Below are 20,648 nucleotides of genomic sequence, written 5' to 3'. Positions count from 1 at the left end.
CTACGCATAGGGAAGGGTAGGTGTTTTTCTCCTGGAGCCCTATGATTTGGGAAGAGGTGGGGATGCCTAAATTAACCAGGTTACAGCTGGAGCCCTACGGCCTGGGAAAAGGTGGGGTGCCCTAATGTGTGCAGGTAACAAGCCCACCTTGCTGGGGGGACAGCAGAGCCACGCCCCCCCCCCCGCTCTTCAGCGAACAGTCCCCTGGAGCGGTCACACGTACAGCGTGAAGAGCTGGCTGTGGGGGCATGCCCCTGGAAATCTCTTGCATGGAGGAGTCAAGCCAGCCCGCAGAGACACTGGGTGAGCACTCGCACCTTCCTGGCCAGTTCCACGGAACGCTGCCCTGGCCAGGCAGCATCACACTGCCCTCGGTGGCTTTAACCAGAACTAGCTGGCTCCCTTCTAGGCCCAGCCTCTGCCAGACAACCAGAACTGGGCACAAGGGGCAGCGGCAGCACCTACGGAGGTCTAAGCAAAGCTCAGAAGGAAGATAACAGTAACTGGGGCTGCAGGCCAGGCACCGCCTCGCACCAGAGCGGCGGTTCCAACCCCCAGCTGCACAACTTGCAGAGCCCTTCCTAGCCCCAAGGCTAATGCTACAGGAGACACGCTGGCTGTTTGCCTGCCCTTAGGAAGGGATTAGTAATCCCTCTACCAAGAGGCCTAGGCATGCCCCTCTGTAGGAGTGAGTTTGAAGAGGAACACGTAGGCCTCCCCAGGAATCCCCAGCAGGGAAGACATCTTCTTCCCTCCCCCATGCGGTCTCTCCCTCCGCAAGCTCGAGGCTGGAACCAGCTGATGGCAGAGGCTTCGCCCACTTTCAGTTCAGCTGCAGGAGGCTTGGAAGACGCTGTGATGACCTCATGCTGGCTGCCACCCTGGGACATTTCCTCTCACAGGGGAGGAAGTGAGAGTGATTTGGGACTAGGCACTAAGGAAGGGGCCTGTGGCCTCTCCTTCCCCCCACCCACTGGGTGCTTGTTGGCTGGGTCAGAACCAGGGCTGGGAGAGACAGGTGCCCTCAAGGCAGAGTGCAGAGGTGGATTCCTTAAAGCCCAAGCAGCTGGCACTGCTGGAGCCAGTCTGTCCTAGCTCCCTGCCCACCCACCAGATGCTGTGATGTGAGTGCGGGCCACAGAGGGACCCACAGCCCCAGAGTCCATGGGTACCAGCCCCACCAGCCTCAGCTACCGAGTGCCTCGGAGGGAAGCTGTGAGAAGGGAGCTGTGCCCAGGGCAGGCAGGTGAGGTGCACTATGGGACTCCATGTACCACAGGCAAGACGACAGGACCCAGTTTGCAAGGGGGCCACGTCCAGCCCTCCGAGTGGTGCTTCCTGTGCTGGGCGCTGGCTGCAGCCTAGCCTGGGGGGCTCTTTCCAGCTGGCCCTGCCAGGAGCGCTGGGCCCTGCAAGGCTGCATGCCCCCCGGCCCACGCAGTAACACACGCCAAGGGGAGCAGGGGGGCGGCTCTGCACAGCACCCAGGGGAAGGAAGAGAACTTTATTTACCTTTTTTTAAAAAGCCACAATTAAGAATTCCCCCCTGCAGGTGTCCATGTGAACAGCCACCGCTCACTCCAGGTGCTGAGCTGCAGGGTTTCCCTTCAGGCTCCCCAGAGCAGCACACCCCTGCGAGGCGCCAGCTAGAGAGGCTATTGTAACAGGCAGACACAGGCCCTCCATGCTTCGCTGTCACTCGCCTTCCAAGGCACAGTCCTGTTTTGTGCACCAGCCCTCCGGGAAGGAGCCTGGGGGACGGGGAACAAACAGAGGCATCATAGGACAAAAGACACTGACTGCGAGTCACTGCAGCTCACTCCTGTCACTTCAGCACACGCCTGGCTCTGAGGCGGCCACAAGCAGGGCCTAGGCAGGGAGAACGGCTGGCACCATGGCACAGGCAAGCAGGCCAGCTGCCCGATAGCACGAACCCTTAACCCCTGGCCTAGTCTGCACAATGGTGCTCCCGTTGCCTATGGGAAGGGCACAGCAGGAGGGATGTGGACACTCCAGCGCAGTCTGGCCCACCCGCGAGGGAAAGGCCAGGGCCCCCAGCCCAGGGAGCTGGTACCAGACAAGATGCTTCCAGCTCCTGAGCCAACTCTGTGCGGGGGCGGGAGGCATTGAGCTAAGGATAGCACCTCACCCTGGGCGCTGTAAAGAAGTGCATGGTCTGCCCGCCCTGGGGCACAGGCTATGGTCCACAGTGGGCTCGTGGGGTGACCCCACACAGACTGCTCCAGCTGCTGGGCGGGGGGTGAAGCTGTGGGTCTCACTCTCCCTGTGTGCTGGGCTCACAGTGCCACCTTTCCTCAGGCAAGGAGGGGGCTTTGGGAAGGTTGGCAGGAGGGATTTCCAGGGGCATGGCCACTGTCAGAGGAGGGGATCACCTACCTGCCCTCAGCTGAGCCTCCAGGGAGGAGATCGTCCTTCGATAGGCTTCACATTGGGCATCTCTTGCAGCTGAGGAACAGGGGAGAGTTCAGCGTGTGCCCAGTAGCTGCTGGCAGAGCGCCCGGCAGGGATGCTTGCTGGGCAGAGGGGAAGGGAGCCCGAGATTCTGGTGGTTGTTCCCACTGCACGGGGCAGGGACACAAGGACTCAGTGCCCAACCGCAGCACGGGCGCTGGGGCTCCCAGGAACTGGAGGGGCCCCCCGACCCCGCCCAGGGGCCATGCTTCAGCAGCAGTGCTCCAGCTCCCGCTTACGCGCTAGAATGGCACCGTTAGGAGGGGGAGGGGTTTCTGCCCCACATACCAAGCTCATTCTTCACTCTCTGCAGCTCACTCCTTACTCTCTGCAGCTCCTGGGAGAGCAGCTGATCTGGAAGCTGACAGAGAAAGGCTGTTCACCACCAACCAGGGAAGCCGTTCTGCTGCCCCCTGCCCAGTGCACTTTGATGCTGCAGGGGTCTGGAGCAGAGTTTCATAGGGGGACCCTGGTCCCCTCCTGGGTGGGGCTGGACACCAGAACAACCCATTGCATCAAGACAGTCTGTAGCTGGCACGTGCCCGATGGAAGTAATTCCCTGGGAAGTGGGAGCTTTGAGCACCAGAGGTGGACATGGCATTGCACAGGGGAGACGGCAGAGCACGGACGCGGCCCCATCAATATAGTGTCAGGCACCTCCCAAGCGTTTAGAAGAACACTGTTCCCATCTGCTTGGCTTGTAGCCCGTCTGCTGCATGCGAACAGCGCAACATGTCTGGGCAGGGCCAAGTCAAAGCAATGGGCCTGCACTTAGTCAGGGCTGCTCACACCTCCTTGCAGCAGAGCTCCATGGCCTGTGCCCAGTTCCCCCGTGGCCACCAGCATCTCCCACTGGGGAGACTGGTCAGGGCAGCAGAGGGAGCAGCAGCTCACACATCCAGGCCACTCCCAGGCAGGACGAGTGTGCAGCTCCAGGGCTCTGTGGAGTAGGGAGCCCTGCTGAGAGCAGCACTGGGATGACTAAGGGTGGGAGTTCAAGGAAAGAGAATGCTCTGAAGCTCTTCCTCCCCTCCAAGTCTCACCTCACTGCTGCCTGGGTGCAGCTTTGGGAGCTGCTCTGCATTCATGCCCAGCCTGGCTGAAAGCCACCAGAGCCCCTGCCCTGAAGAGCCCATGGTTTAAGGTTGAGGTATCCCAGGGCCAATCCCAGCCCCACAGAGCACCTCCTTCATCCCGCCATCCCCCTGGCCCTGCTGCGCCGCACCCCAGATGCCTTGTGAGAGCTGTGCTGAGCGATGCCAGGAGACAGCTGGCTGTTACCTGCATGGAGGACACTGCACCTCCACTCTCCAGGGCAGAGTCAGGGAGGAAACTGAGAGGAGCTGGGGAATTCCCACCCGTCTGAGGCTGGGCCATTCCACCTGCAAAGAGAGACTCAGACATGGTGCCGAACCATCCAGGTCCATCCCGTCTCCTGCTCCTCCCTCCCCCCCCCCCCACCACCTTGCTCCAGGTACCTGGATCGGGGTGGGTCCCAGGCGCTCCCTGCCCCCGTGCTGCAGTCTGAACAGCTGCCACTCACAGGCACAGGACAAGTCTTTGTTCCGGCACAGGGCATTTTCTTGGGATGCTGCTGCCCTCCACTGGCAAGAAGTTGCACCTGCACCACTTAAAACGTCCCCCAAATTGCCCACAGGCATCCAAGGGGCAACCAAGTCTTAACACTGGTTACTGTTCAGGTGCCCCAAATGCCTTCACCAAGGCTAGTCCAATTCTCCCCAGGGCCGGGAACAGCATAGCAATGCCCCAAGCATCAGGGCAGTTCTTTGGCAGAGCAGAGAATTATCCTGATGGGCTGTGGGAAAGGCCCTGCCACCCAGAGGAGGGGGCATTGGATGGGGAGGGTGGGATCACTCCAGAGCTGCAGCCCTTGGGGTCGGGAAGGCCCTGCCTCCTGCCCCAGAGCGATCTGGAGACGAGAGCCAGCAGCTCCAAGCCTGCGGAGCTCAGCTGCACAAAGGGCGATACAGGCTCTGGCCCCAAGGGCGTGGAACAGTCCGCTGGCTTAGTCAGGGAGCTACGTTTCCCTTTGTTTACTGGCAGAGATTTGCGGTCTCTTCCCGCCCCTTCAGGAGCGGAGCTCCGCACAGACTCTCCCGCCAGGAGCCTACAGAGGATGTGGAGATGGGCTCCAAACACACTATGCCATTTGCCACTCCCCTTTAGCCCTGGCCAGCAAATCAGAGAATCTCAGGAGCCACAAATGCAGATGGGAGCCTTAAGCAGCCAGTGGCTGGCCCAGGGCAGCGGCACTGAAGGGGTGGGTTGGACGATGATGCCAGGCTTGTGTGCTGTCTAATCCTGTCAGAGCCCCGCCCGAGAGCCTCCCCAATCCCAGTGGAAGGAGGAGGTGTGCCTTGGCGCCGGGAGAAGCAAGCCTGGCAAAGGAACCACCCAGGCAGGAGTTCCTGCTCCCTTTGCCAAGAACCCAGCCCCCGAACCGCTCACCATCCCAAAGCCACTGAACGGCTCGCTCACCTGCACTGGTGCACTCTTCCCCCACAGCCAGCGCTGGTTTGTCCTCAGTGTCTCCTTCGCCTCCACGGGGCTCCAGGGCTTGTGCAGCTGCTGCTGAGTTAGTGTCTAGAAAGCAAAGGCGAAGGGTGTCAGTCGCTGCCCAGGTAGTGTCAAGCCAGTGGGGTCTGCCCTAACCAGGGCACTCCTTGATGGAGCCGTCGACTGGAGCTCCAGGCTGGGAAAGCCCAGGAGGGCTCTGGGGAAGGAGGCTCAAAATAGCACTTCTGCTTCACACTGTGCAGCCCCTTGTGAAGCCCAGCGTGCACACTACACCCCAGGAATCAGCCGGCTTCTCTGAAGACGGGGGAGGAGATGGATAATCTGACCTGGCCCTGCAGCTCTCTGTCCACCAGCCCTGCCTGCAGTAGGGAGGCACCAGGACTGCGAGCCCCTTCCCCTCCCAGACCTACCTTTACCTAGGCGAGCTCGCTTGGGGGAAGGGAGCCTTCTGGGGGAGGCTGTTGTCCTCCCTGTTGGTCTCAGTCGGGAGAGGGGAGCCCTGGCAGGAATCGCGGTGGTGGCAGCCCTTCGAACAGGCAGCTTGTTGCAGCCAGGTTTGGCGACACCTGCTGAGGAGGTGAGGAGCGTTAGCCTGGAGGAGACCTAGCCCAGCTGCAGAGGGGCTGGCCCCAGAATAGCATGGTCAGGAACTGGAGCATGTGCGTATGCAGCCTCAGAGCTTAGCCATGTTCCTCACGCTCTGCCCCTAGCTAAGGAACCCCCAGCCTCCCCTGCCCAGAACGCAGCACTCCCACCACACAGCAAGCGCAAAGCTCAGACAGCAAGGCTGCGGCAGCTCACAGAACACCACGGAGCTGGAGCTAGGTCCAGCACAGCACTCCCAAGACACGTGAGCAGGCACCTTCCGTTCCCAGCCCATGCTGCTCTCCAGATGAGCGTTGGGGGTGCTCCCCCATAACGCTGCTCCCTGCCTGCAGCACTACAGGGCTCCCTGCTCCGCACACAGCAGGATTACAGGCAGTTACTTTCCGTCTCTTTGTCCTGGGGGCTGGATCTGGCTCCTGGATGCCCAGTGGGAAGAGTGCATGTTGGCTGCAGGGTCCCATTGATGTGCTGCATGCTGCTGGGTCTGGCCTTCATTAGTCTGAGCCTGGTACCTGGGGAAGAGAAGGAAAGGAGAACAAGGATTTCACAGCCGCCAGGGGCAGCTGAAAAGTCCAGCCAGGGCATTGCCACAGACAGCAGCTGGCCTCCCCATCAGGTCAGACCCTCCTTCCCACCTCATCCCATCCCCAACACTACTGGCCTCCTTCCATTGAGTCTGCTCACCTGGGTGAGTTGGGAGTTTGGTTCCAGGAGCTCCAGCCCCTTTGCTCATGCAGAGGATCCCTGGACCCAGAGAAACCCCGGATCCCATGAGCAAGGGTCTGCTGCTGCTGAGTCCTGGGACTTTGATAGGAGGCTGGAGGGATGAGGGGCACTTCTCACTGCAAGGTAGCTTTGTAGCACTCCGCTTCACAGTGCCGCTGGCAGGGAGCTAGAGCCAGACAGATGAGCCATGGGTTAGACCCTGGTGGCAAGCAGGGAGGCAGGCCAGGCCTCTTCTGCCCCCTCCCCTGCTACCATTCAGACGCAGGCTCAGAACCTGAGTCTGTCCAATCCCACCTCCAGAGCAGCAGCCAGCCCAGGGGGTGCTCTGGTGGACTCCTCTGCCTCCTGAAGAACCCCTGGCCTGAAGTCTGTGGCTCACTCCCGCCCCTCACCACAGAAGGAGCAGCCCCTCTGAAGTGGCATTTCCAGAGCCACCATCGCATCACAACAGCGATAAACCAGGTCTCCAGAGAAGCACTAGGAACCTGCAGATGGCCAGTCCCAGGCCCTCTGCCTACCCTGCTACTCCTTGTGCGACTGCCAAGGCTCCCCCTGCATGGGGAGCTTCCAGAGTGGAGTCACTGCCCACATCTAGGGATTAAGCCTAGGCCAGCTTTTGAGAGGCCCATAGCCCCCGTCTTAGTATCCACCCACCTGTACCAGCTTTCCTCAAACCAGCGTCTCCTAGCTCCACCACAAGGGCCTCCAGTTCACAGATCCAAACCAGGCTGTTCTAAGGGTCAACGTGAGCCAACGTCCCCCGCCTCTAACTTCACAGTCACCCTTCCCAAGCCACCAGGGCAGGGCTGCTTCGCCTTCAGGTCTCCCCCACAACAGTAGTAGGTCTGGTACCCATGTCACCCTGTCATTACCCAGGCTACCTCGATTCAATCCAGCTCAGGTATGCCTGCCATGCACAGCTTCTGCTGCGTAGACAGACCAAGGTCCAGCATCCCATCTGACAGTATCCTGTACCACGTGCTTCAGAAAGTGGCAGAGTCCCTTAGGAGGAATTATGGAGTAGCTCCTTATCCACCCCAGGCAGACATGCCCTTAAGCACTATGGTAGACATCCCTTGGGAAGGAGTCTTCCAGCTCCTCTATGGACTGATTGGGTAACCCGCATTCTCCCTATCCTCAGTGGATCCAGCTGGTGGGTGGAGCAAGAGAGGCGCAGCCTCCCTGACTCAGTGTCTTCTCCCCACCTCCCGATTTAACTCTCTTCCCTCAGTTCAGTTATTCTCCCAGAAACGTGGGCACGTTCCTCCCAAGGGTGCCAATTCGGGGGTGCAGGGAAGGATGGGAGCCCCACTCTGAGTTTCATACAGGAGGTCTGCAAGCTCCCAGGTAGAGCTCTTAACTACAGCACAGGATTAGGGCATGTCTACACTGCCCACTTACAGCACGGCCAGGCTGCCGCTGCAGTGCTGTGATGGGGGCAATGTAATCACGCTTTATCGCCCAGGGGCGGGAAGAGCTCTCCCCCCGGCCATACAAAATAACCACCTCGAATGAGGGCTGGGAGCTTTATCGCTGAGAGCAGCAAAAGCGTGGCCTATACTGGCGCTTTTCAGCGCTAAAACTTTTGTCCCTGAATGACTTAAGTTTTAGCGCTGAAAGTGGCAGCGTAGATACAGGCTTGGTGTGAAATGTGTTCTGCAGAGAGGTGCCCCTCTGGCAGGGAGTCAGTATTTTGTTTACAAACAGAGGCAGGGTGATTAAGATAAGAAAGGCTGGTGATTAAATGAAGGGTATGGAAGTTTAGGTGTAAAAGAGGAGTCCTTCCCTGGGGGGTAGGAAGGATTGTGTCAGAGAGATCAGGGGATTCAGAAAAAAATGCAGCAAAGCACTGAGCCTACGTTACATTCAGAAAAGGGGGAGATGTGGGGGTGCTGGTGAAAAGAAGGGGTCGGACCCAGGGAAGGGCTAGCAGTGTATAGAGAAGTGCCCACGCTACCTGTGGTACTTATGTAGCCTCATCACCGTAGTATCTGAGCCTAAGCCTCACAAGGTCTAATCTATTTCTCCTCCCAGCCTCTCCGGGAGGTAGAGCAGGGCTGTTATCCCCATTGTCCAGAGGGGGCACTGAGGCACACACAGACTAAAGGCCAGATTTTCAAAGGTATTTAAGTGCAGCTGAAGAAGTGGGGTTTTTACCCACAAAAGCTTATGCCCAAATAAATGTTGTTAGTCTTTAAGGTGCCACCGGACTCCTTGTTTTTTTAGGCACCTAGTGAGATTTTCAAATGCACTTAGAAAGTTTGGTGCTTTGTAAACCCCACTAGATACCTAGCAGCATCTCTGGGTGCCTAAAAACCTTGGAAATGTCCTTAAAGCACTGGCCTGGGGTCAGACAGGAAGTCGATGGGGGGAGTAGAACCCAGGTCTTTCAGGGCTAATTCCCTATCCAGCAGCTCTCTGTGTGCGTGTGCGTCCCCGATAGATGAGAGCTAACCCAACGCAGCCAGCTCTCAGAGTCAAGCAAACTGATCCAGGATGGAGGTCATGTCTGACAGTATGAAAACCAGCACAGACGTCAGGAAGGCTGGAGAATGAGAGTCAGATGAGAAGAGATCACGTAACCCCCAAGGAGTGGCAGGTTCTGCCCCAGGCTGGGTTGTAGAGCAATGGCTGCTGTGCAATTTTACATTTTAACTGAAAACCACTTTGTTCAGTCATTGATTCTTACCTTTTCTCAAACTCAGAACAAACAGAGTGTCATACGAGTATCAGATGTGTTTATGGCGAGAGTTTCAGCTGTATCCAGGCCAATTCCAGAACAAAACAGAAACTGCATCCACAGAGTCTCTACTTCCACACCATAAAGCCAACAATTATTGTCATGATTTGCATTATTCACTGGACACCATCCGTGTGCTCAGCAGTGTTCACAATATGCCAGAAAATCCAGTCCCTGAGCCAATGCATCAAAGCTGTGTAGCTCTGGATAAGATGGCTCAGATATTTAAGCATGAAGTGTATAGTAATTGACCACACATGTTATCACATGTTCACTGATGTTTAGATGTATGAGTAGAGGCACTGATGGCAACAGAAGTTTTACTGGATTAAGGACTAGAAGATTTGACCCTTGATCCTTCTTTCTAAAGGAAGAGCTGCCCAGAGCTCCTGTGCCTGTTTATTTTCCTTTCCTCCTGCAGTTGCCCTGATATACCTCAGAGGTCTCAATTTTTTTCCTCAACTTTAAATGGGGAATTTTCTTGGTGTTTGATTTAAAATATTCTGCTGTGAGAACTGCAACTCAATCACTGTAGTGATGTGCTTAAGAGCCCTCTGGAAAGTAACTAGCCTTTAAACAGAAGTAAAAGTGTTACCAAGATTTTTGTTGTGAGTCTCATGATAATTGTTTTCCTTAAAGCCCCAGCTCCTGGAGTCAAGGGGATACGTGATGATTTCAGCCTTCATTCTTAAAGAAAAATGACGTTTCTAGCCATCGTGGCTGTGGAGAAAGCTTCAAAATGTGACCCTAGTGCACCGTAAGGGCTCAAAAAAGCAGAAGGCAAATAAAAAGAACCCCAGATCGGTTATTTTTACATAATCTCATGAGTTTAGAGCCAACCTCATGATTTTGGTGAGCCTGATTCATGATTTTGACCATTTGAGATTGGCAATATTGTGAAAATGACTTGAAAGTGTCACTTTCACTCCTGTTTAAGATCAGTTTCTAGTCTATTATTTGTAGTGAGGTAACATCCCAACAACCTCAGGCATCTGCAGTATAAACTCACAGGGCCTTGCCCTAGTAGGTTTCCAAAGTTAAATGATCTATTCCAAGTTTGACAAACTGCAAAAAAGTGATAGAAAGCCATCTAGATCTTTCTACAATTGTTGTATTTAAGAATTAGTAACAAAGAATTGTGGCAGAGCTCTGACCTTGCTCCTGTGGGTCCCGCGCTTCTAGGCGGTTTATGCTTAGCCTCGGTGGCTCACTATGACCCTCCACGTAGCCCTCCTCGCTCTAGGGCCAGGGTTACAGTCTACCGAGCCCTTTTCATCATAGGCTGCAAGGAGGTTGGTGAGAGAACTCCCACAGTCTCTGTTCAGCCTCCTGTCCTGACAGGGACCTGACTTCCCCTTCCAGGAGATGTTCCTGTAGTGGTGAGTTGGGGGGAACCCGGGCCCGCCCTCTACTCCGGGTTCCAGCCCAGGGACCCTAATGGTAGCAGATGTTGGCAGCCAACCTTTCACTGCCAGAGTTGCTACATTTCCCTGGGCCACTTCCCCACAGCTCTCCTGCTTCTCCCTTCTTCACCCTGACCTTAGGGCTTCTTTAACGATGGTTTGAGGGTGTCTTCAGTAACCAGCCCATCAGCCGCACTTCCTCTCCTCTGGCTCCCTGGCTCTCCTCTGCCTGACTGGAGTGAGCCCTTTTTATAGTATCAGCAGGGCCTTAATTAGAGTCAGGTGGTCACATTAACTGAATGGCCTCACCTGACTCTTTACAGGTTAATTAGAGTCAGGTGTTTCTCATTAGCCTGGAGCAGCCCCTGCTCTGGTCAGTCAGGGAACAGACAACTGTTAATCCAGTGGCCAGTATATCTGCCTTCTGCTATACCCAACTGGCCTGGGTCTATCACAGAATATAGATTACAATTTTAAACCTAACCAGTGTCCCTTAAATGACTTGACACAAGATGTGAGAACGTTAGTATTAGGGCTGAGTGGGTCTAATATTTATTAATCATTTTTTTAAACATGGGGATTAGATACAGTGCTCCTATCAGCTAATTTCTGTTACCTGCAAAACAAACAAAAAAACCCACAAACCCTAGAGTTCCCAGGTGCCTAAGTAGCCCTTGGAATCAGGATTAAATTTGCCCCCACAAAACAAAACTGAACTGGCACCTTGGTCCCTCCATCACGCTGCTCCAATGGGATCCTGAAGTCAGGGGCAGTTAGAAGAGGCACTTAGCATTACTAGTCGGCAGGAAGCTGTAGCACACACCCCACCACCACCACTTACTTGGGCAGCAGGCTGGATCTCCACGTTGGATCCCTGGCTTGTTTTTCCAGTGGCAGCTGCTTTCTGCATGCTGGGTCGGCAGTTACCCAGAGACAGTCTTGTTGCTTTCCCCTCCGAGGCGATGCCTCTGCTCCTTGGAGGCAGGCCTGCTCTCCGCAGCTCCCGAGAAGCTCTCCGAGACTCAAAGGAAGCGAGGGCCAGACTCCTACTTGCTCTTGGGGTGGTAATGGCCAGGGGCAGTGATTTGATAGCAGCTTGGCCTTCAGTACTGGTGTAGCTTCTGGAAGAGACAGGCAAGGCAGTACTCTTCTGAGGTGGTTTGAGAGTGGCCTTGTCACGGGACTCTCCTTCGGGTAGGTTCCCGCACTGGGGCCTGGCGCTCTGGGCTACCTTGGGTGCCGCAGATTTGGAGCCAGCCTGACTTGGGCAGGTTAGCTCTCTTGGCACTGAACGTCTAGAGGCGTTTGGGTCCCTCTGTTCCAAGTCATCTCCTAGGGGACTGCCTGTCACAAAGTGAAACTTGGCTGGCCCCATCAGCGGGGTGGAGGTTGCAAAGGAGCTGGAGCCTAGAGAAACGGCGCTTTCATTGGATACGGTGTCCAGCTCGTGGGTTCTATAAGCAGACCTGCTCCGCTCCAGCTCATCCGCCTGGGACTGGTCAGCCAGCGGCTCCCTCTCCGCAGGCAGGGTCACCGTGGCCCCGAGCTGGCTAGCGGCGGACACCTCGAACGTGGTCTGCCTGAGGGAGGCGCCGCTGTGACCAGAACCCTGGAGCTCCACCGTGAGGTTCAGAGCATCCAGAGCCAGCCCCAGCCGGGCCCCCGGCTCGCTGTCCGCCGCGCCCGCGCCTGGCCCGGCCCCTGGGCTCCCCCAGCCCCGCAGCCCCTCCTCCGCCTGCCGGGGAACGGGCTGCTCCAGGCCGGGCTCAGCCGGCCCGCTGCCCGGCCGGCCGGAGCGCGGCGGCGCCTCAGCCCAGGTGCTTTCCAGGGGCAGGGGCAGGGGCTCCGCCTCGATGCCGGCGGGCTCCGGGCCGGGCCGCTGCAGCTGCCGCGCGATGGCCAGACACTCCTCGGCGAAGAAGCTCCGGAAGAGCGGGGTCCCGGGCGAGCCGCAGCCCGGCCGGAGCCGCGCCTGCTGCAGCAGGTCGGGGGACGGGGCCTCCGGCTTCCTCCCGCGGGCGGCTCCCGCGGGCTCCGGCTCCTCTTCCCACACCGGGCTCAGGTAGCGCTGGGTCCGGGCCCGGGCCGGCAGCGCTTCGGGGTCCCACGCGGGGACAGCGGCCGGCGAGGGCCCCGCCGCCGCCTCCTGCTCCTCGCCCGCGCCGTCACGCCGGGGGCTGGAGCCGGGCCCGTGGGCAGCGCCACGCGCGGGGCTCCCCGGGCCGCCCCACGCGTGCGCGGCCTCGGGCGGGGGCTGCGGGTCCTTCATGCCGCCACGCGCGCAGGCGCCAGCGAACCCGCCCCGCGATGTGGAACCCTCCGCCGCCCCGCTTTCGTACGCCGCGGCTCAAGGCTATTGGGCGCCTCGCCACCAATCAGCGCGCTCTATTCCCTCAGCCAGTCACCGCGCAGCGCTCCTGCGCACGTGCCAATAGCTCACCAATAGGAATGGGGATCTGCCTTGTCCAATGGGAGTGGGCGGGGTCTCCCCGCGCTGGGCCGCAGTCACGCGTGGGCGCCCAGGCGTGCTGGGGGCTGTAACTACGGCCCAGGCTGGGCTCTGCGGGGAGAGCCAGGTGCCCCGGGCAGTGACCAGACAGCAAGTGTGAAAAATCAGGACAGGGGTGGGGGTAATAGGCGCCTGTATAAGAAAAAGACCCAAAATCGGGACATCTGGTCACCCTGGGGCAGGGAGTCAGTATTTTCTTTACAAACGGGCGAGGTGAGGAAGGTAAGAAAGAGCTGGCGATTAAATTAATGATCTGAAAGTCTAGCAATTGTCAGAGAAAAACACAGTTCTCGCTCTCAGGTTGGGGGCAGCAAGTCCGATACTTTATAATCTCTAGCAGTGCCTCTAAAACAGGAATCCGGGGTGAGGGGGAGGGAATTGTTTTACAGTGAACGCAGGGGACTCAGAAAAAATACAGCCAAGCCCTTTGAGCCAACGTTACATTCAGAAAAGAGGGAGATTTGGGGGTGTAGGTGAAAAGAAGGGGCAAAACCCAGGGAAGGGATAGCAGTGGTACAGAGAAGTTCCCACTCTACTTGTGGTACTTATGTGGCCTCATCATGGTAGTATCTGAGCAGCAGGTCCCACCCCTCCACCGCCTAACAGCTGTTTGGCGGCGCTTTGGGCTTTCTCGGAGAGGGGGAGGAGCAGGGAGGTGGCACGTTCGGGGAGAAGGTGGAGAGGACATGGGCGCCAACTTATATGGGCTCTTGGGGAGTGAGCTTTCTGGACCTGAGGGGCCCTAGGAGCATGTGCAGTGATTGTGGTGCAGAGTGAGTGTGCTGTGGGGGGTAGGGGGACAGAGGAGGGGTCCCTCCCCTGGAGCTTGCTGCTGCCAGTGGTGGTGATGGGGATGGGGAGTCCTCTCTGGCCCTAGCCCTGGGGCAGCCTGTCTGCACCCCAAGTCCCTCATCCTCAGCCCTGCCTCATCCCAAAGCCTGCACCCCCAGCACCGAGCACGCTCCTGCACTATGAACCCCTCATCCCCAGCCCCACCCCAGAACCTTCACCTGAGGGGAAAAACATGCAACTTAAATTTGGTGGTCAGTTTGGAGTATCATTGTATTTAGCACAATATTTGATTATTTTACACCCTTCAAAGTATGTAATTGGTCATATACAGGTGTTTTCTCTGAATACTGTCTGTGTGCCTCAGTTTCCCCAATGCATTTCTTAAGGCTCTAGATGGTGGGATAAGGGGGTGTGATTGTTGTAAAGCCCTAGAGGGCCAGTGTGATGCTGTCTGCACAGAGAATGGCTGCAACCCTGCCTCCAGGCAACTGATGGCCTGGGCCACCCCCCTGCAAGGTGCCAACTGAAGGTGTTGGAGAACAAAGAGATCAGGTGGCCTCCTAATGCCTGGAAAAGAGACAAAGGCCAGAGGAGGGAGAGTCAGTGCCTGTGCAGACTTCCAGGAAGCGCATGGTGTGGAAGGGGATGCTTTGGAACAACTCCATACAAAGCCAGTCAGGACTCTGGGGGAGCCTCCTCTCTGAGCATACTGTCTCCAGAGCAAGAAGCTCACACATTCCTGGGTCTGACTTCAGAGCATTCAGCATGCCCTTCCACACCATGCACTTTCTGCAGCGAGTCTGCCCAGGCAGGTCCTGGGGCAACCAGAGGTCCCTGCACCCCAACTCCGCAGTCAGATGTGACTCTCAGCCAGACAGTAAAACAGAAGGTTTATTAGACAACAGGATCACAGTCTAAAACAGAGCTTGTAGGTACAGAAAACAGGACCCCTCAGTCAGGTCCATCTTGGGGGTGGGGAGCCCAGACCCATGTTCTGGGCCTCTCCCGATTTCCCCAGCCAGCTCCAAACTGACACTCCCTCATCTGGCCTTTGTGTCTCTTCCGGACAAGGAGGCCACCTGATCTCTTTGTCCCCAACACCGTCAGTTGGCACTTTGCAGGGGAAACTGAGGCATCCACACATTATTCAGAGAAAACATTAAGAACTTTCCCACTTTGTCACAACAGGTGCAACAAAATTTAATACCGTATATTGAAGCAGGCAAGTGCTGCTTCTGACTTTCCACTTTTAATTGACCCTTGTAATCTTGTGGTGCTGACGCATTGTAGCTTAATTTTATATCAGCTTACAGGGCGGGAGCAGGGCAGAGGATGGGACACCACCATTTTGGGCCCCACCAAAAATTATACGAACCTGCCGCCTATGGGAGAGGAGGCAGGGCAGGAGTGGGGACTTGGGGGAAGAGAGCAGAAGGTGGCGGGGCTGGGGTGGGAAAAGGCGGGTTGGGGACTTTGGGTGGAGTGGGAGTGGGGCCAGGCATGGTGTGGGGGGAGGGTGTTGAGTACCCACTGGGCAGAGGGGAAGTCGGCGCCTATGCCGTAAGGCACTGGCCTGAGCTCAGACGGGAAGTCGGGGTGGGGAGGGGAGTAGGTCTCTCAGGGCTAGCTCCCTCTCCGCTGGACCAGCCTCTTTCTCTCTGCTGCATAGTTCAAAAAAGGAGGACTCAGACGGGAGCAAAACAAAGGTGGCCAGTTCTCTGAGATTCCAGCAAACGGTCCCAGGAGGCTGGGATGTCTGACAATATGAAAAGCAGCACAGAGGTCAGGAAGGCTGGAGAATGAGAGTCAGATGAGAGGAGATCACTTAACTCCCAAGGGGTGGCAGGTTCTGCCCCAGGCTGGATTGTAGAGCAATGGCTGCTGTGCAATTTTACATTTTAATTGAAGACCATTTTATCATCATTTTAATTCTGAGTTCGAGAAAAGGAAGGAACCAGAAAGTGTCATAAGTATCAGATATGTTTATGCCTCAAATTCTTAGAGTTTCAGCTGTATCCAGGCCAATTCCAGAACAAAGAAAAGAAACTGCATCCAGAGTCCATAAAGTCGATGATTATTGTCATTGTGTGTATTGTTCACTGGGCACCATCTGTGTGCTCAGCACTGTTCAGAATATGCCAGACAATACAGTCCCTGAGAGTCAGTGTGTATAAGATGTGTAGCCCTGGATAAGATGGCTTAGATATTTAAGTATGAAGTGTATACTTACAAAACACATGTTAATATCTATGAGTGGAGGGAATAGAAATTTTACTGGATTAAGGACTAGAAGATTTGACCCTCCAACTTTCTTTTAAGAGGAAGCGCTGCCCAGAGCTCCTGTGCCTGTTTATTTTCCTTTTATGCCTGCAGTTGCCCTGATATACCTCATTTTTTTCCTCAACTTTAAACGTGGAATTTTCTTGGTGTTTGCTTTAAAATATTCTCCTGTGAGAACTGCAGCTCAATCACTGTAGTGCTGTGTTTAACAGTCTTCTGGAAAGTAACTAGCTTTTAAATAGAAGTGAAAGGAGTGTTAGCAACTCTCATGCTTTTGTTATGACTCATGATAATTATTGGTTTTCTTAAAGCCCCAGCTCCTGGAGTCAGGTGGATCTGGGATGATTTCAGCTTTTATTCTTAAAGAAAAATGAAGTTCCTAGCACTCATGGCTGTGGAGAAAGCTTCAGAATGTGACCCCAGTGCATCCTAAAGGCTCAAAAAGCAGGACACCAAATCTATTATTTTTACATTTTACATAATCTCATGAGTTTAAAGCCAATGTCATGATTTTTGGTGAGCCTGATTCATGATTTTTGAACATTTGGGATTGGCAATACTGTGAAAGTGACTTGAAAGTGTTGCTTTCACTCCTGTGTAAGGTCAGTTTCTAGTTTATTTGTAGTGAGGTAACACCTCTAGAGCCCCAGGCAGGTGCAGTATAAACTCACGGGGCCTTGCCCTAGTAGGATGTTTCCAAAGCTAAATGATCTATTACAGGCTTGGTAAACTGCAAAAAAAGTGATAGAAAGTCATCTAGATTTTTCTCAGAGTATTTCAATTGTTGTATTCAAGATTTAGTAAGTATATTAAAATTTTAAATCTAACATGTATTCCTTAAGTGACTTGACACAAGATGTGAGAACATTAGTATTAGAGCTGAGTGGGTCTAACATTTATTTAATTCTCTTTTCTAATATAGGAATTAGAGACAGTGCCCCAGTCAGCTAATTTCTAAGTTATCTGCAAAAAGCCCTAGAGTTTTCAGGTGCCTAAGTTGCCCACCCCGCCAAAATCTGAAATGGCAATTCTACCTGCCAGGCCCAGCCATGCATGGGTAGCTGGTGTCCGGGGCGCTCGGGGCCAGAGCAGCGTGTGCAGGGCCCATGTGCACCCATCTGTAGCTGGGAGCTGAGCAAACATGACCAAAGTCACAGCGCCCCACAGGGTGGGTGCAGCGGGGACTGAGGCAGAGAGATTCCGGTCGAAAGCATCTGCTGCTTTTCCTTGCCTAGCCTCAGATGAGGGCCCGGTTTGGAGTATTTAAATGGCACTTGGTATGTTCAGAGCTCACATCCCCTTGACTTCCATTGCAGCTGTGAGTACTTAGCCTATTGAAATCACCTGCCCCCATCTATAGGCCCCTCCCCCAGCCTTGAGGGAGGAACCACTGGACCCAGGACTCAACTGAAAATGGGGGACAACTAAGGAATAATAGGGCCAGGAGTGGAGGTCACAGGTTCAAAACCAGGGGGACAGTGAGCAGAGAACCCTGGGCAACACCCACTGCTCCTCGAAGCTGTCTAGGGAGCCAGTGGAAGCCGCCTGGAGGAACTCACCTGGGTGCATCTGAGATGAGACCAGGGAAGAACAGAGAGAGGCCCCACAGTCACAGAGCACCCTCTTGTCCAGCATCCTCCTCGTGGTGTTGTAGATGGGTACTTTGGCCAGTGCCAGGAGGTGGTTGACAAGGAGCGGGCACGGACAGGGTGTGCATATATGAAAATGGGTGGGGAAAAGTGCATCCAGAACCTCAACAGGAGGTTCTGGAGGAGCCAGAATAGGGGCTGCAACCTGGCCCATTCTAGATAGGCATCACCATGGTCTCCCTCACGCTGCAAAATGGACAGGTATTGGGGATGGGGGTGAACCACCCCAGGTACAGGCCCGTGCTGACAAAGAGATCTCACGGAAGACCCCTCGGAGGGAGGTAAGAGAGCTGCTGGTTATATCGGAGCCCTGGGAGATGGTGGAGGAAGGCGTCTGCCAATGTGCTCCATACCAAACTGCCTGCACCACAAAAGTCTCTACCATGTCTTTCGCTACCAGGCCCTGCAAACCAAGCCCTGCCCTACCTCCTCTAGGGGAAGACTCGGAACCCCTACAGAGACCCAGCGCAGTCATGACCAGAAAAACTCCAGAACTAACCTCCGGAGCTGGGCCAGGATCCCTGGGTCCGGGCTCAGGGTGTTGAGCTTGTGCTAGAGCATGGACAGGACTAGTTGGTTCAGCACCAGCGCCCTCCCTCACAGGGAGAGGCACTGGAGGAGTCCTGTCCATCTCCGCAGCCGCTCACCCACCCTGGCCTCCAAATGCTGCCAGTTCTCCGGCAGAGAAGGATGCGTGGCAGAAAGGTAGACGTCGAGATAGAGCAGTGGACACACACTCCACTGAATGGCTTGAAGCGCGGGTGGGAGGGAGCTCACCTTCCACCCGTCCCTGACCACCAGGCCAGAGCTCTTGACCCAGATGACCCAGGCGGAGGAGGCCGCCGAATAGAGGGCCTGGCAGGCCTCCACCCGCACCACGGCGCCTGGGTCCTGGACCACGAGGAGCACGTCGTTGGCATATGCAGACAGGACCAGCTGCAACTCCGGCTCAGGGAGCCCCAACCCCATCAGCCTCCGGCAGAGGAGACAGAGGAAGGGCTTGATCACCAGAATATACAGCTGGCCCAACAGCGGACACCCCTGACTCACCCCGCACCCAAAGCTGACTGGCTCGGTCAGGGTCCAGTTGAACTTGTCCACTCTGCAGAAGCGTAGAGCACCTGGAGAGAACCCACAAACTGGGGTCTGAAGCTGAACTCCTGCAGAATGCCCAGGAGTTACTTGTGGTCCATCCTGTCGAATGCCTTCTGGTCCAGGGACAGGAGGGTGAACAACAGACCAGAGTAGCTTTTGTAAAATCCAGGAATATTTTGGTAAAAACAAAGGGCTTTACACACTCATAACAAGTCTCAGGGTAGCCGTGTTAGTCTTTAAGGTGCCACCGGACTCCTTGTTGTTTTTGCGGATACAGACTAACAGATTTATTTGGGCATAAGCTTTCGTGGGTAAAAACCCACTTCTTCAGAGGCATGGAGTGAAAGTTACAGATGCAGGCATTATATAATGACACATGAAGCGAAGGGAGTAACTCACAAGTGAAGAACCAGTGTTGTCAGGGCCAATTCAATCAGGGCGGATGTAGTCCACTCCCAATAATAGATGAGGAAGTGTCAATTCCAGGAGAGGCAAAGCTGCTTCTGTAATGAGCCAGCTTTGCCTCCCTGGAATTGACACCTCATCTATTATTGGGAGTGGACTACATCCACCCTGATCGAATTGGTTCTCCACTTGTGAGTTACTCCCTTCGCTTCATGTGTCATTATAGAATGCCAGCATCTGTAACTTTCACTCCATGCCTCTGAAGAAGTGGGTTTTTTACCCACAAAAGCTTATGCCCAAATAAATCTGTTAGTCTTTAAGGTGCTACCAGACTCCTTGTTGTCATAACAAGTCTGTGTGCACAAAACAGATTCCCCTCCCCCCCCAAACGCTGATAACTTGGTCAAATTTGGGTAGTTTTTCCACAGGAACAGCACAAGGCACACCCCTCACACCATGGCACCCCTTCTGCCAAATTTCAAGACTATCCTACAAAACGTAGAGGCACTAGCACTTCATAGATAAATGGTTAGATTAAAAAAAAAGTGGGCAAAACAACGTATTTCCCCCATCTCATTCTCAGAACTGAATCATTTTGCTGAAGCTTTCCAAATAAATTTGCCCTGAGGCAGACACCTAGCATAGAAAATTCCAGGTTGAATGGAAAAGTTGGGCGAAGCTGTAACTGAAAATGGTCTTCAGTGTTGGGCAATCTTAACTACCAGTTCAATCACTGTCCTTTTGTTTGTCTGAGGCTATTGACAGGTGCTTCTAGATGAAAAGGCGACCAAGGGAGCTGACTTTTAAAGCTGTTGTAATTTAGTTTATTAAGAGATTAGAGTTTCACCATTTATGCTCACCTGTGCTAGAAAACTAGCAATTCCTCCCCACCTATCCTCCACCTTTCCCCTGCAAGTGCATTGTGTGTCCTTCCCTTCCCTCAGACAGGACAACATGTTTGCTAGGCTTCCCCAGTGTGTACTTCCACCTGCTCCATTACAGCAAGGGGAATCACAATGCCACCCTGCTAGGGAAAAGGTCCTAGCTGGGTCAAAGCTAGTACATACACCCTTTTCTAAACTCCCACTCATGTTTCCAACATTGATAAGTCCTCAGAGGTCTACTCTTACTCATGGGGTAATCAAATGTACCCTCTCAAGTGTAAGGTTAGATTAGAAGAGAAAATTTCAAAATGCAACTGGTTTATCCCCATTTATGCTTTACTTTTTGCTTTTCTTCTCATCTTTGAAAATTAAAATCCTTGCAAGTAGATCCACCTTCAGTTGCAGTGATGACACAGGGATTTCTAAACTGCTGTTTCATTGTTCAGTTATGGAAGCATTTTTATGTCTGGTTCCTACACAAAATAGGACATGTCTGAATTGATCATAGCCCTACAAACTTACAGTTGGAACAAGGCACAATGTGCCAAC

General features: G+C 54.7%; 1 protein-coding gene across 3 annotated transcripts; it reads right to left on the bottom strand.

Moving 5' to 3' along the window:
• Window positions 1-1,325: 1,325 nt before the first annotated feature.
• LOC123376937 (neurofilament heavy polypeptide-like) lies at window positions 1,326-12,771 on the bottom strand. 3 transcript variants are annotated; one of them, XM_045029220.1, is made up of 9 exons: window positions 11,327-12,771; window positions 6,301-6,508; window positions 5,997-6,128; window positions 5,421-5,576; window positions 4,972-5,076; window positions 3,754-3,854; window positions 2,761-2,833; window positions 2,398-2,466; window positions 1,326-1,751 (listed from the first exon to the last, which is right to left on the bottom strand). In XM_045029220.1, the coding sequence occupies exons 1-9, from the start codon at window positions 12,752-12,754 to the stop codon at window positions 1,696-1,698; spliced, it is 2,328 nt and encodes a 775-aa protein (XP_044885155.1). In that variant the 5' UTR covers window positions 12,755-12,771; the 3' UTR covers window positions 1,326-1,695. The 3 variants fall into 3 exon arrangements, with proteins under 3 accessions (XP_044885155.1, XP_044885156.1, XP_044885154.1); XM_045029221.1 differs by having other exon boundaries at window positions 1,327-1,751; window positions 5,427-5,579; XM_045029219.1 differs by having other exon boundaries at window positions 1,329-1,751; window positions 5,421-5,579.
• Between the last annotated feature and the right edge of the window lie 7,877 nt (window positions 12,772-20,648).

This window comes from Mauremys mutica, chromosome 9 (assembly GCF_020497125.1).
Source record: "Mauremys mutica isolate MM-2020 ecotype Southern chromosome 9, ASM2049712v1, whole genome shotgun sequence".
Lineage (NCBI taxonomy): Eukaryota > Metazoa > Chordata > Testudines > Geoemydidae > Mauremys > Mauremys mutica.
This window is presented reverse-complemented; position numbering and strand designations above follow the sequence as displayed.